The 27,887-nt window shown below is 31.8% G+C and overlaps 1 protein-coding gene across 1 annotated transcript in view; it reads right to left on the bottom strand.

The window, feature by feature from the left end:
- The window catches only part of EPHA3 (EPH receptor A3), a 356,361-nt gene that overhangs the window by 319,146 nt on the left and 9,328 nt on the right, over positions 1-27,887 (bottom strand). Inside the window, 1 exon segment of the mRNA XM_033092431.1 lies at positions 18,148-18,212. Coding sequence (XP_032948322.1) covers positions 18,148-18,212 — 65 coding nt within the window.

Below are 27,887 nucleotides of genomic sequence, written 5' to 3'. Positions count from 1 at the left end.
GGATTTATACACACTCTTCAAGGCTAAGATGAATGTCCAATTCTGAGGGCCTCTTTCCCTAACCATCCCAGTTCATCATGGGTATCTCCATTATCTAAACATCTACAGTTTGTATTTTATACATACCAGTTAGTAACTAACAGATAGTGCAGTGATTATTACAGCTGTGCTTATTTAAATATGCTTTATAATAGAAATAATCTCTATTTAGATTTTCTCCACTTAGCTCTTTCAGGTTATGGATATATACCTATTATTTATGAAAAATAGAAAATAAAATAATGAGAAAATATTACAGGTAGATACTAAAAATTGAACCTAGAGAGGCTTTTCTAAATGTACCTAGCAGATTGGTACCTAAAAGGCTGGAATTTAGTTCCTATTTCATAGTAAGTACTTTCAAACTGTTTTCAACATAGATATACTTACATTTACTCTTTTATCTAGAAACATGCTAAAAATCGCTCTTTCACATTCATTTTTGCATTAAAGGTATTCCTATAATCATAAAAATAGTGTTCATTTTGTGTTATATTGTGTTTTCATTCTGCAAAAAAAAAAAAACTTACTGGATGGAAGATTTAAGCATGTTCTTTTAGAAAATTTTAAGTAAGTTTCTGAAGGTTGAAACAATAAATGAAAGAAGAACAATGTGAATTCCAGTTTTTTTAATATATAATGGTTTGTATTCCATTAGTCCTCCCTAAAATGTTTAATAGTATGAATATTTTAGGTCCTAAGTATTATTCATAAAAACAGATGAGTAAAATCACCTAGACGTCTTGAATGGTCCTGACCCTAAGTTAAAACTTCCATATGTGAAAGGAGGTTGGGGGTGGAGAAAGAGGGTCTGTGTAGTTTCTGAAAGCCTTTAATCATAATAAGAAACAGCATGAAGGCATTGTTTTACGTTTACCAGAAGTATACAACTGAGAGTATTTCGTTAATTCTAACATATATATGACTTACGTGTGTTGTGTTGCCTCTGATCATTCATTGAACTAGAGATGGGATTTGGTATTGTAATCAGATAAAGCAGAGAACACATGGATACAAATTAGTATGAACACCATAATGATGACAATTTCTTTTATGATCCAGAAAGAAAATGAATTAAAATACCCAAGAATGTACGTGAAATAATGTACACAAATCTACTTTACAATCTAAAGGTGGATAGAAACTTTATTCAAAAAAAAAATTCCTTTAAAACAATATTGCCTTTTAAAATAGTTTTTCAACATGGGATATCTATGAGTTCTAAAAACAAAGGTCCCACTTTCAGCCTCCTGTAACCACCAGTCACTATTTTTAAGGGTATAGGTAGATTGATCACTGCAAACAGAATTTGGAAGAAGAGTTTTCATTCTTGAGGCTCAGGATATAGCAGGCTATGAAATGGATTGGCTAATTTTATGTATTAACATTTAATTTGTATATATTAAATTTCTGTTACTTCTAATATGATATTTATATACAGAATACAGACTGTGTATGTGTTTGCACATACCCGTACTAGACTTAGGTTAAGTTTTTCCAAATAATATATGGTTGGTGTATTAGTTAGTAGTTATGTTCTACTGGTAGTGATGGGACCTGGAAAATCTTCATTAGTATACAAGATCTAATTTTCTAACATAAAGAGTGTGAAGTAGGCAGTTTACATCTGCTGTGGCAACTCGATGACATCAGCAGTGACCCAGGCTCCCTCCGTCCAGCTCTTTCCTACACCACCCCAGTATGTGGCTCTCGTCCTAATATGACAACATGGCTGCTGTGGTGCCAGCCATTATCCAAGTGCCAGATTTCCTGTACAGCATTTTCTTAGAAGCCCCACACCCTTGCTTACCTCATCACATTGGTCAAAACTTTGTTATATAGACACACTTTGAATTGATAGAAGCTGGAAATGTATTCGTTATGCAGGGTACAGTGAAAGTCTGAATAAAATAAGGTTTTTTTCTAATTAGGAAAAAGGATTGAATAGAATTTGGAGTAGGCAATTGGACATAAATGATTTTCAGTGGCACACAACCCAGCCATGATACCTGAGTCTACCTCTCTACTGCTTTTATGAATCAATTGTTCCATTCCCTTATACTAATAATTTGTTCATAATATTTCCCTCATTACCAAAGCTAAGCCATCAAGCATGTCTTCTCCCACATGGCTCAGTCCTCAGTGTGTATAACACAGGAAAATGTGTTATAACTTGTTCAAATTTATAAGAAGCAAATCCCACACTAACAACATCAAATTTATGAATGTCCTACAGGTACATATGATGCATTGTTCTGCCTGTATCAATCTGCATTCTGATTGTTTTATATGAAGTAGGTAATTAATCATATGAAAAAATCTTAACACATATTAAACTTAAATTGATACCTGGTAAACATTTCAGTAACGTAGACAGTTACATGATCTGTTATCAATATATTGAAGCTTTCTCAAAGGTATGTATACGCAGTTGGGGACGTTACATGAGTTTTCAAATTGTGAAAATGAGCCTTGGTCAGAAAATGACCATCTATCATCTACATTAGGAGGTCTCCAAAATGAGGTGCATGGGCCCCGCTATTGATATTATTTGTTTTAGTCTTTCAAATTTCTCTTTTTTTCCGCCAATGTTTAATGTACATTAGCTACCTACACACATTAAATACAAAAAGGTTATACATACATTAGGGATATGTGTCAAATTTCACTGTCCAAATTTCCTGAAGACTGCTGATGATTTTCCATTTGTTTAAAATTCAAAGCATTTATTCAATTGATCAAATATACCCCATAGAATTCTACTTGTTCGTTATCACTTTGAATTTAGTATCTGCAGTGTCTGTCGTATGACGACATAATTGGACTTGATAGGTGCTTAATTAATATGAAGTCATTTGCATGGCACTGACATCCTTTAAGAGTCATGTGTTTTTCTATCCCAACCACTAGTGTCATTGAACAGAGAGCCCAGAATGTGGAAATCGATATACAGCAACAGGTCCTTTGAATTATCTGCTGCTGCTGGTAGGTTGTAGTCCTACCTGAGAACAAACTGGTCCTGGTACATAGGAAACCATTTTCATGCCTTTACTTGTGAACTCTATTACAAATTTTATTATTTTATTACATGGACTGAGAAGATAACAGTAAAAATTACACAAAAGTTCCTATTAACTAATATCAATCACGGGTGTATCAATATGTGATTGACACATGATTGATATTATTGACACATATTGACACTCCATTTAAATTTTGCATTTAAAGGGCTTCTTTTGACTTCTTAAATTTTATTAAAATAAAGATATACAACTTTTGTATTTTCTATAGGATTTCTATACGGCTTTTTCTTATTCTTTCTATGTATTTAATGTGGGTAGGTTTTAAATAAGGTCACACTAATCACTTAAACTTCCTGATTAGTGTCTGATGGATGATACAGTACTTCTATCTGACTAGTTTCAATGGTTTTCTATTTCAGAAAAGGAAATCCATAAGACAACTGATATTTCAAAATAGTGCTTGTTCTCTCTTTAGACTAGTACCTTAAAAATTGGCTGGCACTGACTCAATTAAGTAGGGTGTTTTATTAACTGTTTACGGAATGAATGAATGCTTTTCAAAAGCAAAACTTCATGCAACCTTTACGTTTCTGTCTGTAAAATCATGTCAGACATACTTGGTTTCAGGAAGAAACCAATAGTCCACAAAATCCACTCCACAAAATCCATTGATGTATAGAATACTTTATCATTGTTTTGGCATGGTTTTCTCCATTTCAACAGTCTCTTGGCATACTACAGTTTCTGCTGCCATTTCTCTATCTTCTTTTAAAGAGCTACAATATATGATTAGAATGTGCTGGCTTTAAAATTTGCATTTTGTCATTTTAGCTTTCTGTAACTCAATATTTTTAGGTCCCAATATTGTTGTATCTTTTTACAATTACTTTACAACATTGTTACTCCAATTAAACTATATTTTCTACTTGCAACTATCTAACAAAGGGAGGATAGTGATTTGTTCTCTCTCTTTCTAAAGTGCCAGTGACATAAATCGAAAATAAATAGATGCATGCACCACCTGTTTCAATAACAATACTTTCCAGAGGTAGGTAGATTGAAAAATCTGATTCAGTCTATCAGATTGAATCAATCCTCTATGGATATTCTAAAAGGATGTTCTACAATTTTAAAAGTTATGCATGATTTTTTTAATGCATGTTGTCCCTAATTTAAAAAGCATTACTATTCTCTGGCCATTTCAATCTCTAAAAAAAAAAAAAAAAAGGAAAAAACCAAAAAAAAACCTAGAGAAAATAACATTTCAATTAATTTGGGCTTGTTTCATGAAAAATGGAAACATTTTGTACAACTTTTGATGTTAACATATAATCTTAATTTATTCATAAATTATTTTCATGTGCTGTTAAATAAAATTTACTTTACACCTCTTGTCTCCTTTCCTCATAAATTAAAATTTTAAACCCAGTGAAAGAGAGAGAGAGGAGTCTTTCTTATAAAACAGTAAATCCATAGACAGTAGACCCCACCATTTATTAGACACTTTAAAAACAAGTACTTGAATAATTTCTTATTCTTTATAGTAGTCCTTTTATTACCTTTCTTGTATGTCTGTTTTCATTTGAATATATATTTTAGTTTTCCAATAATAAACAAATAAACACATAATTTTTACAAATGTAACATCTCATCATCTCAGTGTTTTACAAAGGAAAATTGAATACTGAAAGAAAAGCTATCTGGTCAACATTTCCTAAGGTTGTCATTTAAATTCTATTTTAAATTTTATATTTTATTTTCTAATGATCTCCTTTTTGTCTATCACATATCATGCTCTGTTTTATAATATTTGTTCAGAAATTACCTGTTTTACATTGTAAATGACATAACGGAAAATTAATAATAGGATAAAAGCTTTACCTTTTGCTTTTAAAGACCCTCTACTGCCAAAATACTCATGGATGGATCCACCAAAACCTTAAAAGTGTATTATTATATGACTTCTGCAACTGCCTGTGGCCATGTACTTAAAAATTTAGTCTTTATACCTATTTCTGTGTAATTTATAAATCATTCATGATATTGAAATAATGATACGGAATTTCAAATGCTATAATAGTGTATACCACTTTGTATGTTATGACATGTCTTATAGATAGACATATGTATGTGTGTGCATATATAAAGATAAATATGAACATATATATACAGAGGGTGCCCCCCAAAATATATATACATTTTAAGAAAGGAAAAAACTGTATTAAAATTATAATACTCAATATATAGTCACATTTGACGTCTGCAATTACAAGAGGTACTCAAAGTGGTTACCATCAGCATCCAGGCACTTCCGATTAAGGCAAACTACTGCTACATAGATAACATCTCTTAAAATGTGTGTACACTTTTTTTGCACCCTCTGTATATGGAACATTTTGTGTAACTTTTGATGTGTGTGTGACAATAACAGTGTATTTTAAAAAACTGTCCTTAATCTTAACTGACTACACGTATCTACAGCATGAGAATAGATCATGATCTCTCCTTTCAAATCATGTAATTTTTGTCCATTAAACTTCCATAAAACCAAGCTATTCAGATGTATTTGCAGGTGAATCCCTTAATGTTGATCGTGGACATTGTTCCTCAAAGTGTGGTCCTTGGACCAGCACAATTATCAATGCAATCCGTAATTTTAGGGGTGGTGTCCTACAGTTGATTCTGATGCGTTCTAAAATTTGAGAAACTTCAGTTTAGGAGAAACTAAGATATACATCAGTCATCATCAATCACACACATAATGTCATAGAAATTAAACTTTAATTCTCCATCTCCTTTCTGCCTATATCCAGTTGACACCATTTCTTATAGGACCATAAATGACCCAGTATCTATCACCTTCCTTTTATGCCCTGCCAGATATCTTTCTTGGATGACCGTAATAAACCAACTATTCTTTGAACCTCTCACCTAAGTCACAGAGTAAACTCTAATTCCTATACTGCTTTAACAATTTTCCATTAAGAGAATCCAAGCCCCTTGGCTTGGTATACAAGGCTCTTCATAATTCAGTCTATAATTCTGTCTTTTTTAACTTGAAAAATTCCATCACCCATTTATCCACCTGTTTTCAGATTACATGGGCTGTTTTTTTCTCTCAGCATACACTGTGTTTTATAGTTTGTGCTTTGGGAGTGTGGTCCCCAGTCACATATACTTGGTCTATTCCGACTTATCTTTAAAGCTTCACAACCTCTTGATATAATTTTCCCTGCCTCATGTAAAGGAGAACTGATGACACACTTTGTGTCATAGTGTATTATGATATTGCCATTGTGTTTTGGTTGCTGCTCCACGATTGTTCTCTTTCACCAAACTGTAAGCTTCCCAAGGAAATATCTTCCTTACCTCTCTTACAAGAGGCAGTATAGCGTAGAGGTTATATAAATAATATAAGGAATCAGACTGCCTGGTTTCCATTTCTGATTCTGACTCTTCCTGGGTGTATGATCTTGTTCAAGTTATTTAAATTCTTTGGACATTATTTTCTTCTATAAAATGAGAGTGCACCTTCATAGAATTGTTGTGAGAATAAAATGAGTTAATACATGAAAAATGCTAGAAATAGATCATAGCACTTTGTGAAATCTTAGCTGTTGGTATTGTTTGCAACTCCACTGTCTATGGTAGTGCCCAGCACATAGTAGGAGCTCAAGCAATTATTGAACAACAGGATAAATTAATTCCAATATACTAAAGCTTTTACAAAACCCCTTTATACTGTGTAAACTATTCAGAACTCAGTAGATTCTGGAAACTATTAATACCCCCATATACTTATTTTTCTAGAATAATGCTATCATCCTTAGTCCTCCCCCAAATGTTTACCACTCCTGAAATTTTCTTTGAATTAAGGCCATTTATTTCAGAAAAGAAAAAGTATTTATTTTAGAAGAAATGATCACTATGGCCAATTTAACCACAGATATTTTTCGGTTATACAACTCCTGTATTATTTTTTATGTTTTAGTTTTCAAACTTTGTTGAAGAATTAACTTGTTACCTTAATTTGTAATTAACAAATTATTTTTAAGGCTACATAAACACACCACATATTTCTGTATCCAATAAAAAAACGACTGAATTTTAGCAGTTCAGAATGAAAAAATAAGTAGAATAACAATTTGGAAACATTTTAAATCTTGAAGAGGATTTATTAGCTAAAATGTAATGCATCTAACCTTTCTGCTTTGGAACTATTCACATTAAAATGATGTACCATTTTTTTAAAAGATCTCAAAACATTTATTGGATCTTATGAAAAATAAAAGTAGATGAGATTTGTTTTGGTTACAAGCTAACATTTAAAGATATTCTTTCAATGCAAGTAAATTCAGATTTGTATGTGAATCTAAGGTAAAATCAATTTTCAGTTGTCAGAGAATGAGTTAAGAATTTTTAGTCATCAAGTGACAGCCCAGTCCCTAGATCATAAATCAAGCTGTGATGAGGGGATATGCATACACAAGAAATGAAAGCTAATAATAATCCTATATAAACCGATTTTCCTCTTGGGTTTATGAAAGATCAGCATTTTTCAACAGCTGAGCAAAGTCGCTCTATGATGACTGATGTATCCCAAGACTTGGTTAATTTTTAGGGTGCTATCAGGCATGATGCTCAGACAAAATTATCCTGAAATTCTATGAAGTATATATATAGTCTGTTGAAAATTAAATCCCATTATCTTGAATCCTTCTTTGGTACTTTCCATAGCCAAAACAGAGAGGATTAATGAAAAGACCACTGAACTCAGACCCAGAAAGCAAAGTCATGAAGACTCGCCCAGCTTTAGCTGCGTTTCTACATAATTAAGGTTTTGCACTCCATAATTTCTAAAATCGCTGCTGGCTTTAAAATCGATTACTTACATATACTTTACTGCTTCAAATAAGATAAAATTGTGCTGCCCTTAATGAAAAATGAAACAGCTCTATCAATACACATTTTCGCTAAATTCTACAGTTATTTTATTTATTTATTTATTTATTTATTTATTTATTTATTTATTTATTTATTTTGGTTTATGATTACATTGTAGTTTACTGCCTTTCCAATACTCAGGAGAATAGGCAAATTTAAGTCAAAATTATATCACTAATTCTATTTTGAGAAATGACCACCTAGCACATCCATCCAACATTAAGCATACAGGTGACAAATGATTTTATGGTACAGTTTACAGAATTGATTCATATCATCCACAAGCTTTAAACTCCATTGAAGACTTCTGAGTAAATCCATAAAGGTTATGGCTATCCACTTTCTTGATTTCCATGTCATGGAATAAATATCCAAGTGTAGAATGGGAGTTAAGATTCTTTGAAACCACCATATTGCATTTCTTCTCTCTCCTTGCACTGGCTGAATCTCCCTGGTTGCTGGATCCATGGTTTTGTTACTTCTTGTTGTGAAAGGAGATTACCATTTACATTTTTCTAAAATTTAGCTTATTCTTATCTTCAGGCCCCAAAGAACATTGACTGGTATTGTCATACAGAAGGGAAATTTGATTACTTTTACTGTTAGAGCATCTTACGCCCTCTTTTTTCTTTTGCTTTGTCTTCCTTAGTTTACTAAATAATTTTAATTTCTACTGAGGCCCCCAAATGTCTCACAACTTACGCAGTTTACCAAATTTGGCTTCTCCTTATTTTATGATTTTATTATAAAGATGATCTGTTAATCCATAAAATTTGATTCTTTGAAAAATACAGTGTCTTCTTGGAGTGTTAGCAAGGCAGTGAAAAGTCAACTTATGCAAAATCACTAAGATACAAAACCAAAGGAATACAGGGTGGATCCTAGTTTCCCATCATGAAAACTTTCACAGTAATTTCCAACTGCTTTTTTTTTATTATCAAATTTATTGGGGTGACAATGGTTAGTAAAATAATATAGGTGTCAAATATAAATTTCTATAATATATAATTTATTTATTGCATTGTGTGTTCACCGCCCAGAGTCAGTTCTCCTTCCATCACCATATATTTGACCCCATTTACCAACTGCTTTTTCTGACTTCTGTCTGTTCTTCAATTACGACATCCTCCATAATCACCTAGTTGAAATATTGCCTTTGATTGATGTCCAATATCTTTAGTGGAGCACATAAAATTCATTATAACCTGATCTGTGTAACTTTCTAGGAATATCTCAGGTACTTCTCAGGCAACCTGATATTCTGGTAACTCCTTGATGGGGAATGTTCATATTATTTAAATCCATTTTCCTATCACTTAATTCATGTTTTGTTCTAGTCTTTTTGTTTTAATGTCATCTTTTCATCATGAGCAATAGATGCCAGATGTATAAATATCTTCAGTATTTGCAAATACTGAAGATACTACATACAGTTTAAACTCAACTCCAACATTGCATGAAAGTAAAGTGATGACTCTAAAGTGATGCTTCTCAATTCTGGTTACAAATTGCTAACAATAGATCCTTCTAGTTGTTGGTAAAATACCTGATTTTTCTTGTTGTATGTTTATTGTACAATCCTAAATTTAAAAACATCCAGAGTTATATTAATCATGAATCATTCACAGTGCTGTATTAAGTAACAGGTTGCAATGAACCACCACACTGTATCAAGCAGCAGCTAAATACCTTTGTAAGTAATGCCTGCCTTGTTGCAGCAATAATGATTTTGAGCACAGCGATGCCTAACCTTAAGCAGCATCAGAACCACATGGAGGATCTGTGAAACAGCAGGTTTCTGGGCCCCACCCCAGGATTTCTCATGTAGAAGGTTTTGGTTGGAAACTCAGGATTTGCATTTTTAACAACTAGTATTTACAAATTAAAAAGTAATCAGAATGAATAAAAATAATGTATAAACTTAGGCCTTGCAGAAAATCAAGTACTCTACCCCCCTGATGTTTTCTTTCTTGGGTCTCATGGAAAGGGGATACATGATTTTAGCAACTCCCAAGACCTCAGATACCACATTGATAAAGTTTTTATTCATATAATACTTCCTGAATAAAGTGAGCATCACTAGGAGAAAAAAAAGAAAGAAGAAAACCTGATGGGAATCAATGGGCTACTAAGGTTGAAGAAATACTCCAGGTAGTTTCTAATGTAAATATTACAGTATTTAAATGTTTTTGAGGCCCCCAGTTATTACTTTGGACATGGGAGAGTTACTTAAAAAGTGTTTCACGCCATATACTTTATAGGCAAATTTTCTTTTTTTTTAATTTTGAAAAGAAATTAATCACCAGAGAATAATAATCCTAAGGGTCAAAACCATAAACTTATGAAATAAAATAAATAAAGAAGAAAAACAAATGAGCAAATCTTTGGGGCAATCATTTTTATAAATTCCCATCAAAATTATACTTAAAGGAATGGCAAAATTGATACTCATTTGCATTGGAGTATATACTCATCTGTTGTATTTATGTCTTATATTCAAACAAAAACTTGGAAGCTTGAAAACAACGTTTATTCTAAGTAAACTCTTTAAAATATTAAAGGAACTGGACATTTCTTAGCAATATGGAAACTGATATTCAGTCTGGTATATGATATTTTGCACCGGTTTCAACAAATTTAATGTATAAGGAATTGAGTGTGAAAACCATATTTTTTAAGTCACATATTTATATTTGAGGTTGCTTTTATTTTAATAACCATTCCTTTTTGAAAAGAAAGTACATTTATCTGAAGTTGCATAAAGTAACAAAATTTGGTAACAAAGGTTATATTTTTTAACAAATGCTATTAAACGAGAAACCACAAGAAGCACAATGTTGTCTGATTCGATATTTTTTAAGTTACTTTAAAAAGTAAATAAGAAATGATCATATTGAATTTATGAACTATTTAAACATTCAAAATAGAAATGAAAATTATTTGAATAGATCTTAGCTTTTTATTTAACTTTATAGTTACTGCATGCTAAGTGAGGATCATATAGCACAAACGAATTTATGAGCAAAGCTGAACTAAATGAAACCCATCCAAATACGTTTCAAGTCTCCTCTGCTTTAAATCCCACAAAAGCTGTACATCAAAGTAAAAGAAGCAAAGTACACTACATGTAATATTTTAAAAATTCTAATCCAACCCCCAAAATATAAATAAACACTGTTTTGATGCAGAGAGGAAGATTCACATAGAAATACACAACATTAGCAAGAGAAAAATTGTTTCTGTTTGTTTGGAAGCACAGATAAAATTTCTATTAAAACAAATGCTAGATAACATTTTCATTTTAACAAGTTAAATAGTGTTACAATAAATTCCGGCTTTCCTGATTTCTACCAGTCATCCACATATCCCCTTCTTTTGCAGTGCATTTTAAGTCAAGGTTAAAAAAAAACTGTAAAACTTTCCCATGTTTTTCTAATTTGATCAGACGTCCTTCCTTGAAAGGTCAACACAATAGGTGAAAGTGACATATTTAAAATATGTAGACTCGTTCATTCTAGGCAGAAAAATTTCAAATCACCAAGAATCACATATCACATATGTCAAAAATTTGATTTTCCTGGATGGACTATTCAGCATATGAAGCAGAATTTGGACTGTGACTCACAAAAGCAGAATCCCAGGTGGTTATTGTTGACACCCAGTTGTCAAAATATTCTTCCTACATTTCAGACACTGTTCACAAAGTGGAAGCTAGAAATCCAGTAGATAACTCTTTTAGAAACCAGACTACACAAACAGCAATAATTCCAATATTGAAGGTAAATTATTACACTATACTGGAGAACAGAAAAGCAATGACTTGTTTTAGAGAGTATTTTTATTATTTCCATTAATCTCTCTGATTCATTCAATTTTAAATATTTCTATTTTCAATTAAATGGAATTTGTTTGTAGGATTCTGGTTTTTTACCCTTATACAACAATCAATATAATTTTCAATATAGAGTTTCCACTAGCTTGTTTTCTTTTTAGTAAATTTCCAATTCATATGCTGGCACTATTTTCAAAATAGCTCTTTTAGTACAAAAAAAATCACATAATGTTATATTTAGTATAGCTATAGATATATATCTATATACTATATGTGTACATAATATATGTATATGTACATATATAATGTGCACATATAGTAACGTATGGTATAATTTCATTTTATGCCATTCAAAAGAGAGTGGAATCATTCACAGACACCGTTTAAACAACAAATTAGAAACTATCAAATTTTTCTCAACAAATACAAAATCAGTATTAGCTGAGTTATTCTTCCTTGTTTTGGAAAGCTTTTATTATTCATTTATTCAGGTAATTGGAATTTATGGACAACTAATCCAGGACCGCAAAGTGAGGAGAATAAAAAACAGAATTTCATGAAAAGGGAATTGGCCTCAAAGAGCTTTCAGTTTCCTGGCTGAGATAATATCAATGAAATAATTTTATTAATGTATAGTTACAAGCTGTGGAGGTAAAACAAAGAACAAAGTAGACGAGTTTAACAGGTGTTATGTGCTAGTCTGAGGGTGCCAGGAGGGTGTAAATGAGTCAGGTCTCACTGAAGGAGAAATACTAGAATTTTGAGGAAATTCCCATTACTTAAAATTTTTAAATAAATAAATTAACGACCCAACCACCATATGTTGACTCTTTCAATTCAAAATGTAGTTCAATATTATATGCAAGCTTTAGTCTGCTCACGTTCAATGGAATAACAATCCTTTGATGCTAATGAAAATGTTTTGGGCTCTTAATTGAGACAGGGGTTTGCTGGCACTTCAGGCAATACTGTCATTTTTGTTTTTCCCTCCTAAGTCCAAATCCAAGACATCAAGTGTAGACTGAGATTTAAGAAGACATATTAATGAAGTTTGCAAAAGATTTTAGATTAGGATGGGAGAATCTCAAAACTTATCTAAGAATAACAAATGATATTTGTGTAGCTCTTTCACCTGCATTATCATCTATATATACTATACGTGTGTGTGTGTGTGTGTGTGTATATATATATGTTCATAGCTATATAGAAACATCTCATTTGCTCAACTCTCATTTACTCTAAAGTGCTGTGACAATGGAATGACTGTTGTTCTTTTTTATTAAACATGAGGATAAATGTTAGTGATGGTTAATTGGCTTGCATCATGTCATACAGCAATAAACAGTAGAGCAGGAATTCAAATATATATGTCCTGATTCTTAACTTATTCTTTGTCACTACTCTACCTAATATCTTTGGCATCATTTGTGCTAACACAAAAAAAAAGATAACTTGGGAAAATGCAAATAACATTGTAAAATACAATTGTGCATCACCATAGCTTTCGTTTAGAAATTAAGATATCTGTCCAGAAGATAAAACAGCATATTTTATCAGTATGACTTTAATTTGCAAGTATGAGAGTTACTAAGAAGAGAGGCTTAAACAAGGGGAATGTATTCTTTCAGGTAACTCAGTGGTTCCGAGATGTCAAAGTCCCTGGCTGGTTTCACTAATGCTCACTGGACTCCACCTTTCTGGTTATTAGGAGAGGGCGGCTGCTCCAGATACTGGGTCTTCACAGGGCAAACCCAGAAGCATGAAGTACTTATTTTCTCCCCATCTCTTTTTACCAGGAGGAAACCTATCCCAGAAGTCATTGGAATTCAGCTCCAGTCTCATCAGCTTTACTTACCATTCTCTGTCAAAATGACTGTACTTCTTCTCATGATTAGCTCTCAGATGAATGGACATTCACCCCACAAAGTGGCAGAGGAGCACATTTAAAGGTGAAAACCAGAACAATATCTGTGTTCCATGCCCATGGAGAAGCCAGAGAACAGTGGGTGGGTTTCAATTGGCCAAGAGTGCTTTTTATTTAAGTATCTAATCACTAAGGCACCAAGAAATATCTAAGGAAAACTTTAGAGGAAAAAAAAAACACTAAGAGATATGAAAAAAAGGAGGAAGGCAGAAAATAAAATAATTCCACAATTTCTAATTTTGAGACATATTTCTAACATCCACAAATATACATGAATAACTCATTTCAGACTTCTTTTCATATGTTCTCCCAATCTTCCCCCCATTCTTTTCTCATTAGTATTTCTTTAATTAAATGAGTAAAGACTCATGATTCCTTTGTTTTACTTAATCAGCATAAAATATTTTCTTAAGGTAAATCTATGTAGCTGTATCTTCCTCTGATCTGTCCTCTGTTTTGATACTAGACTAGGAAAGTTTACTTGATTGAAATTATCAGTTAATCAATATTTTTAAGTACCCAGTCAGCAAATGATTTTTCTAGGTTGTAATCCAACAATACATGAGCGCGTATATATCTGTTTGTCCTCTAAATCAAAAGAATATATAAACTATTGACTTATTTACTGAAATTTCTGAATATAATTAAGCCCAGAATTCAAAAAATAATTCCTAGTTTATAGGGGCAAAGAAGGTAACTGCTGTGTCCGCTTTACTAAAATGAACAAACTTAGTGGTAGAAAATATTCCTGTCAAATAGAATTCTATTATTGAAAAATGAAGTGCTGTTCATGACCCCTTGATAATTTCAGTTTGCATATTTTAGTATTAATTTCATGATTTTCATTTAGAGAAAACCAAAGTTTCCTTAAATTTTTTCCCAATACTTGAGAATAAAAAAAGAAAAAAAGAAAAAGCATACATGAAAGTATGAGCCACTCTTGGACATTTTCCCCCAAACATACTAGTTGTCTATACGCAGGTGATATAATCATTCCATGACCAAAAAAAATATATATATATATTTCAAATTTGGAATGAATCATTTGTTTGTTTGTTTGTTTTTTAAATTTATATTTTGGAATTTAGAGCTTCCGATGGAAAAATAGGTTGACCTGAAAGAAGCCACTGGTAGTCTCCCAGGATCTCTGTAGTGGCCATCCACAGCTTCTAACAGAACCCCAGTGTTCACCCCCTAAATAAGGGTTTCTCAACCTAGGCACTGTCATTTTGGACCAGATCATTCTGTGTTGTGGGAGGCTCCCTGTTCATTCTAAGCTGTTTATTGGCATCCCTGGTCTCCCTCCTAGGTGCCAGTAGTGTCCTGGCTCCCCAGTTGTGACAATCAAAAATATCTACAGACATTGCCAAATCTCCTCACAGGGCAAACTCAAAATGACCTCTCTCCTTAACCCCTCATCGCATTGGAAACCATTGCTCTACATCAAAAGAACAGGATTTCCCCTGCCATTTGCGACAACATGAATGGACTTTGAGTGCATTTTGATAAGTGAAATAACCCAGACAGAGAAACAACTACTGTGTGATATCACTTATAGGTGGAATCTAAAAGAAAAGTCAAACCCAGAGAATCAGAGAATAGAAAAGTGAGTGCTGGGGGCAGGAGGTGGGAGGAAATAGGGAGGGGATGGTAAAAGAATGCAAAATTTCAGTTATATGACAAACAAGAGAAAAAAGAGCAGCTTTTCAATCATTCAATATGGTGTGATATTGTTATTATAAGTTTTTTTTCTAGAGTTTACATTCATATCTTATTAACCTAAAAACAGATGCACTACTATTTATTAGGGTTAATAAATTAAAACAATCACAAGTTTAAAGTTGTTTCCAGCTATTCTGTGTCCTTTTTAATGGAAAAGCTTGCAGCAATGATACCACAAAATTCATCTATCCTTGTCATATTGAAAATGGCAACAATTAGGCATTGAAATAATTTACTGAATCTAAAAGAACCAGCAATTATACAAGCAAGGATGTTCGATCCCAAACCAATTTAGGCTATGCAGGGCTTTTACTCAAGAATGTCATCGGTTTCTCACAAAACAAATGAATATTAATCTAACATTTTCTAAATTAGCACTTCTTATTTCCGCATGGACATTGTGGTTAACATAATATAGAGAGAAAATGTAAAGGAAAAATACACGATTACACATCAGCACAGGACAATAATTCACATATTCGATTTTCTGTTTTTTTTTTCTTTTTGCTTTGGGGTCTTGAGGTATTATAAATATCATGACCTGTTGGGAAGATTTTAGTTGTTCTCCCTGCAAGTTTTAATGCTAAGCTTGGAGAGCTGGGCCAGCTGTTTCAGGCTATTTATTGCATCAGAAACAGGGAAGACACAGCTGCAAGAAGATCAACCAGGAAGGCAAGGAAGAGGGGGCCCGGGTTCCTGAGATCTGCTCTCTGAAGCAACAGCAAGCCAAAGGAGAAACTAAAAACTGTTCGCTGAGAAAACCAGGGGAGATTCCTGGGCAAAAACGAAGTAGGAAATTGGATGAGAGGTGGAAAAAGTCAAAGAATAAATTAGACTGAGGATTGTTTCTTACATTTAATGTGCTTAGCGATCCCCTGAGGACCATGCTAAGGAGCAGATTCTGAAGCATAAAGCCTGGGTGAGGCCTGAGAGTCTGCATTTCTAAGCATCTCCCAGGTGTTGATATTGCTAGTAGTTGGTGCATGTACCACACTTGGTGTGGCAGGTTTCTAGACCACCCCCTTCCCCAACATATCTCTGCAAGTAGAAGTGCCAACTTTGTTTCATCACAAAATCTATGATATTGACAAAATGAAACAAATACATTTCCTCAAATTGTCAATATATGCAAATGTGTTTTGTTTTCTTTATATTGTCTTTGAAAAAATGAAGTAGACTGTTACTTTGATATATAAGTTAATTTCTTGTTTAAAAAAATACACATAAATATCAGTAAAATGTCACTACATTTTTTGCTTTTTGCATATATATAGATATAGAGATCGATGATATAAATGTAGATAGAGATAGAGATACCCTAAAGAAGCAGGTTTCTATGGTATACTGTCAGATGGAATAATGAAAAACTCAAATATCTAAAATCAAAATTAAAGTTAAGTTTGACTTTTGGATGATTAGTTTTACATGCATTTTCTAGCTCAATCCTGAGTTTTGATTCACTCTTTATGACTACCCAGGATGTGCTTTTATCCTAATCATTTGAATCTTTTTACACCTATGGGAAAACCAAATTCTGGCTTATTTCATCCTTTCCTCTCTGAAGCAACTAACCATGGCCTGATTATGTGATAGGTTTTGGCATTGTGTCAATGTCAAGGTGTACCAGGAAGAGAAACAGATACAAACATGACAGATAGATGAAGTATCCCTGATGTAAAACATCCGTTGTTGAAGAAGTCAATAGTACCATAAAAATTAGTATGTTTAGGCACAAAAGTCCAAAGACTGAACACCAATACTAAGTGGAAGTAATCATAACCTCTTTGAAAAGAGGACCAGTGTAGAAGGAGAAGGAATACAAAAATTTGCTCCTATCACAAATATTTCAAAGTAACACTTGGAATTTTCTACAAGCTATACTTGGAAACTAAAAAGGTATGTTTAGGCATTTTTTACACAACCTGTAGGAACAAGAATTCTCCTACGACTTTTTTTTTTTTTTTTTCCTGAAAGAGCAAAAGGAAAATTTCTCACACAAAAGGCTTATCATAAACATTCAGGCCACCAATATGTCACACACCTTAGTAATTTGTGTCTGGCTTGGTAAAGTACTAGAGGCATACAAAAAGTGTAAAACTTAAAAGCATCCAGGTTTTTCCTAAATAAAATCTCAACTTATAAACTGAACTAGACAAGTTGAAGACAGTTTAAGCAAAGAAATAAAGGCGACGCGGGTTTATACTGTTGACAAATATATCCTACACTACTTAGAACCCATCACTAAGGTTTATTTTAAGGTTACAACTCTGGAGGCCACTATTTCCAAATTTATACTTTCTACATTACTTAAACTTTAGAATGTCTTCTCAATTCACTTATTCTGAGCACATCTCACACACACACACACACACAAATGTTAGATGGTCATGCTTAAATCATCTGTATGATGTTAGTAATAATTAAAATGTTTAATTAGTCAATTCAAGTAATTGATAATTTCAGAAGAAAAAAACTTCAAAATTGTCAGCTGTTCCATTGGACACAGATATTAGGCTGTGTTAGTCCGTGTATTAAATGCACTGATAAACATGTCACCAGAAGCACAGGAGTTTGTTTTAGAGAACATACCAATATTTCCTTCTGCTCTCTAAGAGAGGAAACGGACAGAATCATGTTCCCTTTCAATAGTTTACTGAACTCACCCCATGTGATGGGTAAGAGATCCAGCCCAGCTCCCCTTGAATTGTTTTCGAATCCAGTAGATTGACTAAAAGAAAACACAAATACACAAACACAGTTAGGAGGAATAAGTTCTTTCTATTTGCCTCTTTCAAATTAATGTTGTCTGCTCTTGTTGGTAATATAATAATATCAACATATTCAAAGCACATGACTTCATTTTCATTCGACCTATGACTATAGGAAAAGAATTAACAAAAGAAAAACAACCACAGGGAAAGTTAAGGGATGGAAAGTTTCTGTGGCTTTTTTAACTGTTTACGTTTGTTTACAAAAATAGGTTAATATTCAATACATTGATTTTTTTTTTACAGAATAATTACAGATTTAAAGAGGAAACAATAAAAATGCAAAATAAGAAACAATAATGCTAACATGAAATCAAAATAACTGTAACAATCATTCAATTTGATAAATTGGCATATGATTTCATTATAAATTAATTTCTTAAATATACTTCCATAATGAATCAATATTTATATTTGTGCATATTTGATATGGCATATTCAAATTGTTCCTTGCCAATCCTAAACATATTCTGTAATGTATATTTTTTAATATTGTGTGAGATGTCTACTTATGTGTAACAAAATGCTTAGATACTAATATGAGGAGAAACCAAAGCAAAAATATATTTTATCATATTGCCTGTGTAAAGCTTTCCTTATTGAAATAAGGTATTGTTACCCAAAGGCATTAATGATTTTATTCAGAACTTTGTTACTTATTAAAACATCTGGTGTCTGATGAATAATAAAATATAACATGAATGTGGTTGCAATGTAAATATATTATTAAAAGAGAAAAACAAATGCATTATTTACAACACAGTATTAATTTGTAATGGATTGGAAATTGATATATGAAAGATATTTCAGGTTTAATTAATAACAAAGGGCTCACTTTGATTGTTGATCTGTTAAATAATGAAAACTATAGCTTCACTGCATCGTTCTAAATTTGAAAACAATCCCACTATTGACTGATAGAAGATGTACAAGAAGTTTACATAAATTACATATGTGTTATTAACATGAACCAGAACATGTGAATCAATGACTACAATAAGAGAGAGTTATTTTCCAGGGTTCCATATAATCACAAATCAAAACAAAATTTTAATACATACATGCACAACACATCCATGCATTGTGAATAATGTGTTTCCTGATGCATGGAAAGCACCACCCTTTCTTTAATCATCCTAATTAGTTTCATACAAAGGAAACCTGAATCTTGTAAAATGTTAAGAAAAAGAAATAATATATTTGATAGATATTAGAATTCTAATTTTTCAAATGCTGCTTTTTAAGCCAGATATTTGGTTAGCTGGTTAGATGATAAATATACTAGGTGAGGTAAGAAAGGCTCCTGGTCATTAAGATAAAACAGATAAAATTCTCAAAGTTAGAGTATCTAAGTTTTGCTAGTGAAAGAAACACATAAACTTAATTTATTAAACTGAAACTCCATAATGATTCAAGTTTGTTCTCACAATAAATGAATCCCAATGATAAGTAATTATATTTAGATAAGAGAAGAAGATAGTAGGATTAGCATGGATTGATCACACAGTGTAATTTCCATAATGAAATTATTTCCCAGGATATCAGTTTGAAAATTAACAGTATGCTTAATTATATTGAAATTATCTCTCAAAAAGGATTTTTAAGAAACCTCTACCAATTAATCAATGTTATAGACATTTCAGATTAATCAGTGTTAGAAAAATTTTGAAAATATGATGATACATCCTCATACCAATTTGAAAATATGGTACCAATAGTTATTCTGATAAAGATATACCTATTTTAAGTGTTGGTTCTATCCCGGTCATCAGTTGACTTCTCTAAGTTTTACATAGGATTTTCACAGTAGAATTTACAGTCCCGGTATACATAAATCATTAGATCATATTTGCAGTGTATTTAGGGGCTTAAATGATTCAATGCATTTTGTGTGTATGTAATAATTGAATATGATGAATATGTGTCATTCCACATGCTAAGATGCATGATTGATTTAATTTTAATTTTAATAACCAGAGGAAAAAAGATTTTGAGGTAAAGAAGATATGAATGTTGTCTCCATTTAGGAAATTACTCTTGGGTATGTAAGTTGTTAACTAAAGAACTAAATACCCTTAAGTTTTCTCAGATGATGATGATGAGGGAAAAAGAACTGGACCAATCACATCAGCACTTGGTTTCTACTCAAAGGAGAATACTAAACCAAAAAGAACTGCATCACACTGTCAATTAAAATAAGTGTAATAGATTAATTAAATGTATTGCATTTACTCAGATATAAAATTTTTAGTGCACTCCATTTAGCATGAATGATGACAACACAATTAGCAGCATTACTCATGATTCTTATTCTGTGTCTATCAAACATAATTATATTCACCCTGGTTATCTCGCAATGTTGCTTTGATGATCAAATAATATAAATGCATTTAAGGCCACCAACTTTATAACATGCTATACAGATTCAGTGTTCTTGTAAAGTTAATTCATTAACAGCAGTTCTATTTTGGCTTCTGAATTATATTTATAATTAGCAATCTATATATGATCTAATAGAGAAGACCAGTGACATCAAAACACTTTTTAAAAATCATTTTAAAATCATTATATTAGTTTATAAGGTGCCTTTTGTTTATAGCCAATTAAGAACAACAGAATCTAAAATTCTAGCCACTTTAAAGTAAATGATTGCTAAACTGGAATTTTCATGCATTAAAACCTCTACTCTACTGTGATATGTTGTATGGCAATATGAGTGTAGCATAATTGAGATAAGAAGAAGAGAAAGTTAATGGAATTTGAAGGTCAGCCTGTTGTGCGTGATTTCTCTGAATGCATTGACTAAATCTAACATTGTAATACATCTTAAATTCCACACAGATATAGACAAGAATTGGATTACTAATGATTTCCTTTCCAAAAAAAAAGATGTAGACCCGATCAGAACCTTTCCGGTGGTGTTACTATTCAAATGCCAGGGTATATAGAATTGTGATGTACAAATATATTGTAGTCTGAATTTTAATGACAGTTTGCAATATGGAAGGTTTATTTCAATTGCTGAAAAATTTGAGTTAATAATTATGAATTTTAACAAAAAGAGTTAAGAAGTTATTCTTAAGGGTAGGTGGGAATGTATGAATGGCTTAATTCCTTAATGATTGCCTCATACCAGGTCATTTGCCAAAGACATAAACTGTCCCTTACCAGATTTCATATTCTAACCATGTGATTTCCAAATATTTTGGGTTTATAACAGGAAACACATTATTTCATTAATTTTAGAATATTTCCTATTCAAGGAACAACGTGGCATACATTAACTTCTTAAAGTAATTTAAGTTGGATACATTTTTAAATGTTATGACTTTATTTAAATTGAGATATAAATAGGTACTTTTTGGCAAAATTGTTTTAAGACATCACTATCCAAAGTCTGGATGGATATGGTTCTGGGTTTCTTTCATACACTTTACTCTGTCTAGTTCCATTACTTTTAAATTACATTACTTTTAAATAGGAAAGATGTATGAGTAAGTGAAGGAGTTTACATTCATGAACATGACAAGGAAATTCTCATTCAAACTCCTTGGGTTGGCTTTTAGGTGGGCACAACATGAGATATGCTGAACAAAAGGAAGTGTGGTGCCTGATGGGAATTAAAAGGTATAGAATAGAGTGAAGGAATAAGAACAAAGTATAGAGTAAATTGGTTCAAAATGGTTTGTGAGTACTTCTGGAAAGGAGGATATCTTGCTACCATGAATCTTTACTGTCACTTTTCCCACTTAGCTGGATTGCAGATTTAAGATGCTAAGGAGTCTTGTTTTTTCATCCTTTCCTATCCTCCATCATAATGGAGAGATACAATCAAATGTCATTCCTTTACTCATTTGCATTGATAATGTCATGAAGAATCTATATCAAGAACTTACATTACTTTTCCTTCTTACTAATAAAAACGCAATAATATGTTTTAAAGGACACCGTTATTGTTTGAAAAAAATGTTCTCAGTTAGTGAGGACAGATTTAAAATTTTAGGTATACATTTCTTAAGTTTTCACTGTTAGAGAATCATTAACACACCTAGATTTGTTTCAAGGGTATTTCAAAGTTCTGACTCAAAATTGACTATTTGTCCACTTAGAAAGACTGAGAGTTAAACATCTTATAGATTGCTTAAAGGCTGCAAATATGGAGACAGTGCTAAAATAATTTTTAAAATTAAATGCTACATTTATTACTGAAGTGGAAGATAATTTCAATTATCTAATACCACATCAATATGCTTTGTGGTAATGTCATGTTGCATTTTATGAAAACATTGAGTTACAAAAGAATATCAAATAATCATTTCAAGGTGAACAGCAGGGTTTAATGGCTAAAGAATTTCTGACTCTTACAATAATAGACATTTTTAAATAAAACCTTCAGCTATAAGATGCCTTAAAGCCAATTGCAAATAACTATAAAACCACTACAACGGAAAACAAACCCATGCTTTGATTACATCTTGCTTTCACTAAAGAATAATGACATTTCCTTTCCTGCTCGCACCATCACTGTAATAGTCACAACCACATTTCTTGTATATTACTCTATCATTTTCATCACTTTCTATTACGATAAAAAGAGTAACTGTGCTCTAGGTTACACAGAGCTGAAGGGTCCTTTAATCTGTTCTGGGTTACACTTAAATGTCACAAAGAGAAGAAAATGATATAGCAAGTAATCGATTTTGTCCTCAGTATTGTAATTCTCTGTGTAGTATCTTGGTCAACCATAACATGGAATCTAGAAATCAAGATGTCTGTTCTCATGGGAGAGCACCATAGCTCAGCTTCTCATTTTACTGTATACACCAGGGTATGCCAGTGAGAAGACACTTAGAGAAGTCAAAGTTTTATTAATGTACTTATGTAGTTCCACATAATTTTCATCTATTGTGATTACACAGTCTTAGTTTAACTGCTTCTGTGGACTTCCTGTGTGTATGTATTTCTACATAAATGTAATTAAAACATTATTCAGTAGTTCTAGTTAGTATTATTTCATAGACTAAAATTATAAGAAATGTTTTTAGACTATAAATGAGGTCAACTACAGGCATACCTCAGAGATATTGCGGGTTTAGTTCCTGAGCACCGCAATAAAGCGAGTGGTAATCTTTTTGCTGGTGGAGAGTCTTGCCTTCAATTTGTAAAAGAGGCAACATATGTGAAGTGCAACAAAATGAGGTATGCCTGAATACTCAATTGTGTGCAGATAAAAATTCCTATAAACCATTTTAAATTTAACTCAACAGGCATTTTGTTTCACAGAGATTTGATTTATGAGCATTTCTCTATCAGATGACCAGCTAAAATCGTTATGTAAGAATTAAAGGAAAAAAATCTGTCGTGCTCAACATTTCTGTGAAAAATCTATTTTGTCACACAGTATCTTAGTGGTTCATTTATGTGATATAAGCAGATTTCTGGACAAGGTGATATATTGTCAACTTATTCTTTCTTATTAGCTTTCCTCCTGGGCAATAAGTTTAGATTTAGCTTTATACAGGTCCTAATTATAGAAGAAACTGTAATTAGTTGCCTCATCTATATCTTTGCCAACAGCAGGGAAAACTCCTTGAAATCAAAACACACAGTCTCACAGTAAGATACCAGTATTTTCAGGACTATAGTTGTTCAAGAAAATAACAGAAACACAGACCAAAATTTGACTTGAAACCTGGGCGCTTTAGTAAATGTAAACCGTATGCTATTTCTAAAGTGTTATTTTATTTTATTTTTTTAATCAGAGAAATCTAAAGATCAGTCTGATATCAATTCTATTATGGAGAAAACTGCTATCAAAATATCACTAGGGAATGTGTTCTTATAACAAAATAATCCTTTCACATCAATGTGTAGGGATATTCTGCTGTCAGTGAAGCTTTAGTCCATTAACAACTTCAGTTTAATATCAGTCCCTAGAATAACAGGTCTGTTTGTTTCTGTGCATTGGCCACTGGTAGTATGAATCATTTAGACAAGTGAAATGTGTTTCCTAAAATGTAAAAGTTACTAAAAGTAAAACATTAATGATTGTGTAATCAGTGTACATTTTCAACACAGTTTTGCTCTTTTCAAGTGTCCTAGAAATATCAGAACACCTCGTTTATTTCTAATTTGGAAAGATTCTTTTTTTTGACAGATTAAAAAGTAAGAAATGGAAACATATTATTCAAATATGAAATTATATAAAAAATCATTAAAACAAACAGGTGCTGAAACTTTAGTATATACATTTTGCTTTTACACCATAAATTCAGGCTCTCTTGTATATATTTTTAATCATATTATCATAAAATCTTGATTACCAATCTTCAAGTACTAAATGAAAGCTATCTGTTCAGACAGGATTTGACTGATGACTGTGAAAATGGAATAGAATAAGCAGATTGGCCTACAGAACAGCTCTAATGTAGTGTTGCCTTTATTTTTTACTTATTGACATGCAATATCCCATCAGTTTCGAGTATATATCATAGGGATTCAACATTTATATACTTTATGAAATGATCCCCATTGTAAGTTTAGTTACTATCTGTCACCATGCATAGTTATTACAATATTACTGACTATATTCCCCATGTTGTACATTATTTCCCCAATATATATATTTTATAACTTGAAGTCCCTTAAATAGGAGGGTTTAAAAATTTAGCATACAAAACAAAAAGCGTAGTGATAAAATGTTTTTCCTTTTAAGAACATTCTCTGGATATTCTCATATCACAAAACATTTTTTTAAATTTTATTTCAAAAGAAGCTCATTGCGGAATACGTGAATCAATTTAAATTTCTGGAAAATTAAAGTCAGTATATAGCATTGACTTCATCATATTCTGGAGGATAACTATATCTAGACCTTAGGTTATGCATCATTACTGGTGTTTACAGTCATATATGCATACACATATAAACAGACTCTTCAAGGTATAAATAAGGGTCTTCACAATAACCCACAAAGGATCAAATAAGGTGCCGCATGCTTATCAGCTTAATTAAAAACTCTAGTCCTTTTCCTTCCATCCTAGGGGCATGTGTCAATGGAAAGTATCAAACTTTTAGTGCTGGTGATAGAAAACTTTTAATTTATCACTCCAAGAGAAGGTAGAGGTCAGACAAACTTCAACGTGGTTTTACTTGGTAATGTAGTCATATTATGAGTAATATCCACAGAAGCTTTTATTTGGAGATAAATTCTTTTTTGATATTCAATAATGTGTTTCCAATATACTCACATGGACACATGGGCATGCATGTACTCACACAGTATTTACATTAACCTTAGATATATGATTATTAAAAATAACTATTTCCAAATGTTCTTTCAAAGTGCTTTTTGATTTTACCTATACTTATTATGCATTCATTCAAATTATTTTTTAAGTTTTCTATGTACATGCAATTTAAAAAATCTGGGTTACAATTAACCCCATATGAAATTAGGCAAATCATTTCATCTCCTTCCCCTTGCGATTATTAATTTATGGTTGTTATTATTAGCCTTTATCTTATAAATCTTCTCTATATTTCAGGGGCTCTGTTTTGGGAGGCTAGCTGCACTATACTCTGAAGATTCATATCTCAGTTTTCATAATTTTCCTATCTATGTTAAAACATGATTTTTTTATATAACTATTCATTTTGTGGTCATCTGTCTCACCTTAATTATCTTCTAGGCCACAGAGTATACCAGTCCCTATAACCTTCTTTTCCAAAATCAGTATGTAGCTAATACTCAAGTTTCCACTATTTTGTAAATAAACAAATACAAACAACAAATTATTATAATATGAAAAATGAGTTAATTTTTTTAATTAATATTTTTCTTGATTCATGTTAAAGATTTTAAAATTTGTGCCTTTGAAATTAAACTTAGGGTTCTGAAGTTTTCACTACAAAGGTTAGAGTAGTAAACCTATTACATGCTTTGCCAAACATAGAGGAAAATATTCTAAATTAGTTTCCAAACAATCACCTTTGGAAAGGAAAGTTTAAAAGGATACTACTAATTTTATCTATTTTTAGTTTTTTCTTCTCTAATCCCATATAGATTTTTTTAAAGATGTTAAAACATTTAGAATGATTTTGAACTTACAGCAAAGGTAAGAAAAAATTTCCTTTTTCAATGTATAAATGTTTATGGAAAGCAGCTGTACCTCAAAATATAGGGAGACCATCATTGTAAGCATAGATTAATCTAACTTGTTCAGTCAGATGAAATACGTATAAATACGACTGAAAATCTTTTTTCAAAAAACAAAGAATATCGGAACATTATAATTTCAGATCAGAAATGTCAAGAACACCATAATAAGATCTGTTTATCTTTTTTGAGTTATCTAATGTAAATGAGTATTACCTTATCTATAGTAAACCAGATAGTAAGAGCAAACCAAGAAAAAAAAATACTATTCCGTTTTATTTGTCTTTTTAAAACATTTTTAACATTTGGCAATAGCCATATTTGATGGTGTTTGTATCTTCAATAGAAGACTAACAACCTAATTTATTTCTATTTAAAGTTTCTGCAATTATGACAGTTCTTTACATTCTGTTAAAATACAAAATCTACCATAAATAGCTTTGACATATTGAGGGGAAAAATCACAATTTGGAGATAACTCTAGCTTTATGCCATCTTTGAATATTATAAGTTAATTAGTGATCCAGTTGGGGAAAATTAACGAGATTAGAAGTGACAAATAACAGAAAATGTTGTTTTGATTTTTTCTCATAACCGTTTTGCAAGTTAGAAAAACATAATTTGTATATTATCTTGTTTCCAAAGGTATGTATTCATCCATAAAAATTTGCCCACAATGTATGGTTCAGTTTTGTAAGGGGACAATACTATTAGTGATATAGACACATATACACACACAGTTCTGCAAGTAGACTTTTCTTCTGCATGGTATTCTACTTAACCAGAGGATTATTTAAATAATCCACATGGAAACCATTGCAAATCATCTTTGCAGCCTAATTTCTCCTCAGTGTGAAGACTGTTATCACATGCAAAACAAATATATATGCAACACAAACACACACACACAAACGCACACACGTGTGTATATATATATATATATATATATATGTGTATACATACATGTATATGTGTGTATATATATATATATATATATATATAATCTCATTCTAAAACCTATAGACTTATTAATTGTGAAATTAGGTTTGAAATCAGGAAATAAATATGTTAACTACTAACAGTCACCCTGATGTAGATAGCAGATGTCTAAATTTCATACTGATTGAAACCAACCAACTTTGTCACTGGCAAAAAGTTAATTTTAAAGCCTTATATTTTTATCAAGTAAAGAAGGGGTGGGGGTATTACTCTTTACTGGATCTGTAGAGCTTTTTTCATATATGTTCCTTAACTATTACTTGAAAGAACATAAAATAACCTTCCCTTAATGAATATGTAGAAAATTTAAGACAAAACCATTTTGATATTGATTTAATAGCCTTATCAGCAATGAAATTAACCTAGGCTTCTTCTTTGGCTCAGTCCCCTTTGAGATCCTGCCATGTAGTCAATCAAGATTTTTGTCTTAAAACCAGAGCAACTCAGTTTGGAGACTTTAAAGTCAAGTTTACATTTT

The sequence above is a fragment of the Rhinolophus ferrumequinum genome, chromosome 2, assembly GCF_004115265.2.
Source record: "Rhinolophus ferrumequinum isolate MPI-CBG mRhiFer1 chromosome 2, mRhiFer1_v1.p, whole genome shotgun sequence".
In the NCBI taxonomy this organism is placed as follows: Eukaryota; Metazoa; Chordata; class Mammalia; order Chiroptera; family Rhinolophidae; genus Rhinolophus; species Rhinolophus ferrumequinum.
The sequence above is the reverse complement of the archived record's forward strand: the minus strand, read 5'-3'. Positions and strand labels throughout refer to the sequence as shown.